At 46.4% G+C, this 5,935-nt stretch overlaps 1 protein-coding gene across 1 annotated transcript in view; it reads left to right on the top strand.

Annotated features, from left to right (window-relative positions):
- Positions 1-5,935, top strand: part of ENTPD6 (ectonucleoside triphosphate diphosphohydrolase 6) — a 32,247-nt gene that overhangs the window by 12,253 nt on the left and 14,059 nt on the right. Inside the window, exons 3-7 of the mRNA XM_034663562.1 lie at positions 6-12; positions 1,605-1,681; positions 3,690-3,833; positions 5,076-5,151; positions 5,812-5,847. Of these exons, the coding sequence (XP_034519453.1) occupies positions 6-12; positions 1,605-1,681; positions 3,690-3,833; positions 5,076-5,151; positions 5,812-5,847 (340 nt within the window). The remainder of the gene's footprint in view (positions 1-5; positions 13-1,604; positions 1,682-3,689; positions 3,834-5,075; positions 5,152-5,811; positions 5,848-5,935) is intronic.

The raw sequence follows: 5,935 nt of genomic DNA, 5'->3' as shown, positions 1-5,935 counted from the left end.
GGCAGCCTGGAGGTATGCTGGGTAGAAGGCCTTGGCCACTCACTGCTGGGATCTCCTTGCTCACAGCAGAGCTCTTGTGATCTCTTCCACTTAGAGACAGTGGTTGGGCTGGATGCCCTGCCTCGGACTCACCTGGGAGCTTGTCAAAAATACAGGTTCCCAGAGAGGCTGGTTCAGGCATAGTTTAGGGCCCAGGAATCTAAATTTCCCAGGAGCCCCTGACTGTCCTTACTCACAGTAGTTTCTGGTGACCACCTGAGGGCAGCTGAGATCCCCGAGGGAGCTGGGTGGCCTGGCCTGGCCTAGCATTCAGCAGCAGGTCAGGTGGCTGGGATCATGACTTGAGCCAGATACTGCAGTGGGAGAGTTTAAGGCAGGAAGTTGCCCCTGGTGCAGGTTAGTATGCAGCAGAGTCTGGGAAAGTTATGAACTAGCAAGGACCTGGGACCTAGACTGACGTGGTGCTGCCCAGTGGGTCTGGGTCCAGTCAGAGTGACAGATGAGAGTGGCTTCAGCAGTGAGAAGGGAGCTGGAGCCTGAGCCCCATTATAACCCCAGAGTGGGGGCCCGCAGGCTTCCAGCAAGAGGGAGGAGGGAGTTTGTGTGTGTTCTCCCTGTAGCTGCCCCTGTGGGGAGACCCAGCCTCTGCCCAGTGCTGCGCTCTGGCCCTTCTCCCTTTGATCTCCTTCCCTGGCGCCTCTTGTACCCTCCAGCTCTGAGGGTCATCCTCCAGCTTCTAGCCAGTGAGTGTTTTCCCCCTGACTGTTCAGTAGGTCCATTGGCCACAGCTGGTTCTTTGCTGACCCTCAATACCTTTTGAGTACATACTGTTCTAGGCATTAAACTGAGCTGGTGGCAACAGACATTAGTAGCTCTCTCCAGAGCTGTCATGGCATGTTTTACTTTTCATCTGCTTTATTTTTTAACTCAGTTCAGTAGTTAAATTTTTATATGCCAGACCTACCTACCTTCAAAAATGGTTTTTAAGCTTTTAAGACAGCTTGTCAGCATGTAATCCTTTAATAGCCATATTCCAGTGTTTTATCTCCAAAGAGACATCCTTTCAAAAAGTTCTGTTCCTGATTCTTCCTCCTGGGTCTTCATGTCCAAATTTGGGCCAGCATCCCTCGGCCGCCAGTGTGCCTCTGAACACACCCTTGCTGTATGCACATCGATCCAGGGCCTTCATAATTTCAGACACTCTGTTTTTTTTAAAAGAAGGAAAACAACTGTTCTTTAGAAGCTATACTACATCCCTTCCAGGGTAGAGAAATAACTTTTATATTTGCAGTTCAGAGTCATCTGTGCTGCTCCTCTGTTAATTTAACAAGAATTAACCCTGTTAAGATTGAGCAGTTTAGATGGCTATAGTTTTGTATGTAAATTATACCTCAGTAAAGTTGTTTTTTTTAAAAAGTTCTGACCAGAGCATCAGGTAGAATGCTCATCTTGTTTATCTGGGCTAAAGAGGCAGTCACCCTGGGGTTGGTCTGATTTCAGATGTCTGCCTTTAAAAAGGGTGGCTAGCCCTAATTGTATATATTCGTATATTCATGTATATGTTCACAGTTGCACTTTTTTTTAAAAACATGTTTTCCCTTTAGAAACTCCCACATTGACCCATGAGACATTCAAAGCACTGAAGCCAGGTCTTTCTGCTTATGCTGATGATGTTGAAAAGGTAATGATTTTCTCTCATGTCTATTCTTCAAATTTGTCTTCCAGCTGTGCAGTTCGTTAAAGCCAGCTCCCTTTCTCTTGAGTGCACAGGCCTTCTTCACAGAGGAAAGCATCTCTCATGGTGCTGCCCTGGGACATTTCATGCTATTTAGGGTGGTCAGAAGGGGGAAACTGGTACAGCACATGGGGCCAAAGGAGGACCACTACCCCCACCCTCCAACCTTCCCCCACACCCCAGCTTCCCTGGCCATTCCCCCCAACCACCAGGTATGCCTCCCAGGAGTCTTGGTGCGGTTCAAAAGCACAAAGGCTACAAACTGACAAAAAGCAGTATTTGAGAGTTTGTTTTTGTTTCAGTTCCTTTGACTGAAGATGACAAAAGTTGACTAAAAAAAATTGAAGTTAAAAGTGTGTTATGCAAAATCCACAAAACCAAATAAGTGTAAAAGTGATTTAAACTGTCAAATCATGATTTTTGTAAATTTGTAGCTTTTATACTTCTCAACTCCTTAAAGCTTATAGCTGCACTAATACAGGACACCTGTGTTTCCACTAACGTGCTGATGAAATGGACCAGATCGTGACATACCTACAAGTTCCTTTTGATTCAAGCATGTCTTAAAAGCTGATACATCAGGGCTCCTGGGTGGCTCAGTCAGTAAAGCGTCTGACTTCGGCTCAGGTCCCCACATCAGGCTCCCCCTCAGTGGGGAGTCTCCTTCTGCCTCTATCCCTGCTCATGCTCTCTCTGTCTCTCTCAAATAAATAAATAAAATCTTTAAAAAAAAAAAGTGATACATCATTCCTGCCCTCAGGTACATCTTGATCTCAGATGGTGAAGTCATAGTCCTGCTTTCCTGTGGCTTGAAAACAAATTGAAAACAAAAATTGAAATGAGTGATGTTAGAGTAGCTATAAGGTTACACATGAGTAAATTAGATAGCTTTAGAATAAACTTAAAAGATTTTAAAAACCTTACTTGTTTTAGTAGGCAGCACACATTCAAGTGGGACATATTTCACAGCCTCACGGGGCAGATGGTGAGAACTCCCCTCTTGCTCCAGTCTCCCCTAGGAGGGCTGATGTCCCTCATTTCTTGTGTGTCCTTCAAGGGCTAGTTGACATACCTATGAGCAGATTCATCTGTATTCTTCCTCCTCCCGTTTTTATTTCACATACCCAGTAGAATGGCATTCACTTCGTTAAGTACTTTGCTTTTGTCACTCAACAATATAACTAGAAATTATTTACTATCAGGATGTGAAGAGCTTCCTTGATTTTGCTGGCAATGATATTGCAGTGTGTACAGGCACACTGAATTTGTGGAACCAGTCCCCTCCTGAAGGATGTTCAGGTGATGTCTAAGAAAGGCTACAGTTTGTCAAACCTTATTGAACTTCATTACCCACACATGCAACGACATCCATCTCAGATGAATTCTTACAATGAGATGCATGTAAAAGGACTAAAAGGAATGTATGTTTTCTCCCTTGGCAGACATTGCCAAATTATTCCCGCAGCATTACAGCTGTTGGTAATACCCAGCAGAACTTTACCAAAGTTTTTATCCCACCTCTGCACTGACACAGGGCCTTAGCCAACTTTTGGATGTCAAGCATTCTGGCAGGTATAAATGATTCCTCAGGGTTTCCAGCACTGTGAGGAACCTCCAAATTCATTCATGATGTCCGGGGGAGTCACAGTGCATCTGAGGTCACCCGGTAAGGGTTGGTGATGGGGCTGGGCAGGGTTTTGGTTGCCAGAGTGTAGAAACAGCACGACCCTCTTGTGTGTCTTCACCCCACCACGCTCCACTGCCGGGGTGTCCCTCTGTACTTGCCTGGTCCCTGTGCCCCTCACACTCACCAGCACCAGCTAAGTCATTTTCTGCTGATTTGAAAAGTTAGAAGAAAATGTGTCTATAAATTAATAAAACCAAAAGGGTTGGGGGAGCATCTGTGACCCTGTATGCTGAGCTTTGACAGTCCCTACTTTTACCATATTCACAGAGCACTTCAGGAATTCAGGAATTACTGGATGTTGCTAAACAAGACGTTCCTTTTGACTTCTGGAAGGCCACCCCCTTGGTCCTCAAGGCCACAGCTGGTTTACGTCTTTTACCTGGAGAAAAGGCTCAAAAGTTACTGCAAAAGGTGATCTTACCCATTTCTCCCCGNTTTGACTTCTGGAAGGCCACCCCCTTGGTCCTCAAGGCCACAGCTGGTTTACGTCTTTTACCGGGAGAAAAGGCTCAAAGGTTACTGCAAAAGGTGATCTTACCCATTTCCCCCCGGGGGGTGGATAGCTTATGATAACTGAAAACACCAAATATTCAGCCATTGTTGGAGCTGTTAAATGGGCCATGTGGAAGCTTCCTGAAGAGGAAAACATGTCAAAATGTTAATAGTGTCACCTTTAGCTGTTCCTGTTTTCTAGAATGAACCTGGTGTTGTGTAAGAGCAGCTACTTTGTTTTAAGAACATGCTGAAGCCTTTTAAAGGGCTTCCTTCCATGTGGACACTAGATCCTTGTAGAGGATTGTACAAGCCGAGTTCCTGACGCTTCGTCTCCAGCCTGCGTGTTCTCATGGAAACTGCCCGTTCTCTTGGTCTGATCCACAGGTGTAAGTGCTGAGGAGGCCTTTAGCCTTCCCCTGCCAGGGTCTGGCTCTCACATGGCCCGAATTTCCCCCAGGCCTAGCGGCAGGCCTGCAAAAAAAAATCTGAACCTTGTTTCTTACAAGTGCCTGGGTGGTTCTTATTGTCAGGCACATTAGGGAAATTGCTTCCACCAACATGGTCCCCTTCATCCTCTGTACTATTTCTAAACTATGCAGCCGCTAAATGATGAATTGTTGCACATTGGTCCAGGTCCTTTGTAAAAGTTACCTTTACATGCTCAAGTCTGATTGTGGGCCGCAGGTGCAATTGGGATATGCAGATGTCCTGAAGTTTCTGTGTGTCAGTACTTGATAAAAAAAAAGGGGAAGGAAATGCACCCAAATGCTGCTGCTCCCTGCCTTCACCTCCCCGCTGCAGAGCTGTCTCCTTGGTCCCAGGCTGAGCTCTGCAGTGATGGGCTTCCGTTGCCTCATCTGCAGTCTAAAGCAGGGCAGTGTTTGGGGGCCCAGCAGGCTCAAGGTGCCCCTGAGCTCTTCCAGCCCAGAGTGACTTTAAGACAAGGCTCTTCAGGGTAGCATCTGCCTCCACCAGCCCGGGCAGTAGATAAGGATATCACTTGCAGAGGATTTGAGAAATTTAAAACAAAACATGAGCTTTGTCACATCACAGCACCAGCTGACACCCTCTGATGTTTTGTCATGACCTGCTGAAAGTATGGTGTAATTGGGAACTTTCAATTGTAAAGGATAAAGACATGTCTCCCTTTACATTTAGGTGAAAGAAGTGTTTAAGGCATCGCCCTTCCTTGTAGGAGATGACTGTGTTTCCATCATGAACGGAACAGATGAAGGTAGTGTCTCCAGAAGCCCTCTGTGTGACGAGGCTGTCCTGGGAAACGGACCGTGTGCAGGGCTGCTGTTGGTCCAAGTGGGAGCTTTCTCCTCAGTCAGACGTGGGCAAGCAAGAACTAAAGTGACTGTCCTGTTCCATTCACAGCATAACTGTCTCAGAGGATCTTTGGGGGGCCTGTATTAGAGACAGATTTTCGTCTCAACTAGCTCCAAACCTGGCACAGATGAAAGTGCTGAAAATAAAGCATTTAGAGAGAATCCCCAGTTGTGACCGTATTTGGAAGTCCGCTGCTGCATTGTTAATGCTAAGACAGACTGGCAGGGTCTTCACCAGCCCCGATCTTAAAATATGACCAGGGGAGGGGAGAGCAACATTTGGTTTTCTTTCCAAAAAGAGGAAGTTCATGGTAAAGAATAGGAGGGAGAGACATGACATTTGGTAGAATATTGTAGTGTTTTAGTACGGCATCTTCTCGAACAGTCTGCCAGAAGCTGCTGGGTGACTTGATGACTGATGCCTCTTCCTGTAGCTGACCTGAGGCCAAGGAGTGAGGGGCACTCACTTCGAGCTCCTGGAATCTCAACACGGTCATTTGAGTGCGTGTATTGCTTACAGCATCTCGGGTGATTCACATGCTGTCTGTGACCCTCTCTTGTAGGCGTTTCAGCGTGGATCACTGTCAACTTCCTAACAGGTACATTCTTCCCCCCTCTCCCTGAAGCTGACAGTCCACAGATGCCATTCTTGATGGCAGAGGTCTCATTTCTACTCTTTATTTATTT

This window comes from Ailuropoda melanoleuca, chromosome 6 (assembly GCF_002007445.2).
Source record: "Ailuropoda melanoleuca isolate Jingjing chromosome 6, ASM200744v2, whole genome shotgun sequence".
NCBI lineage: Eukaryota > Metazoa > Chordata > Mammalia > Carnivora > Ursidae > Ailuropoda > Ailuropoda melanoleuca.
The sequence above is the reverse complement of the archived record's forward strand: the minus strand, read 5'-3'. Positions and strand labels throughout refer to the sequence as shown.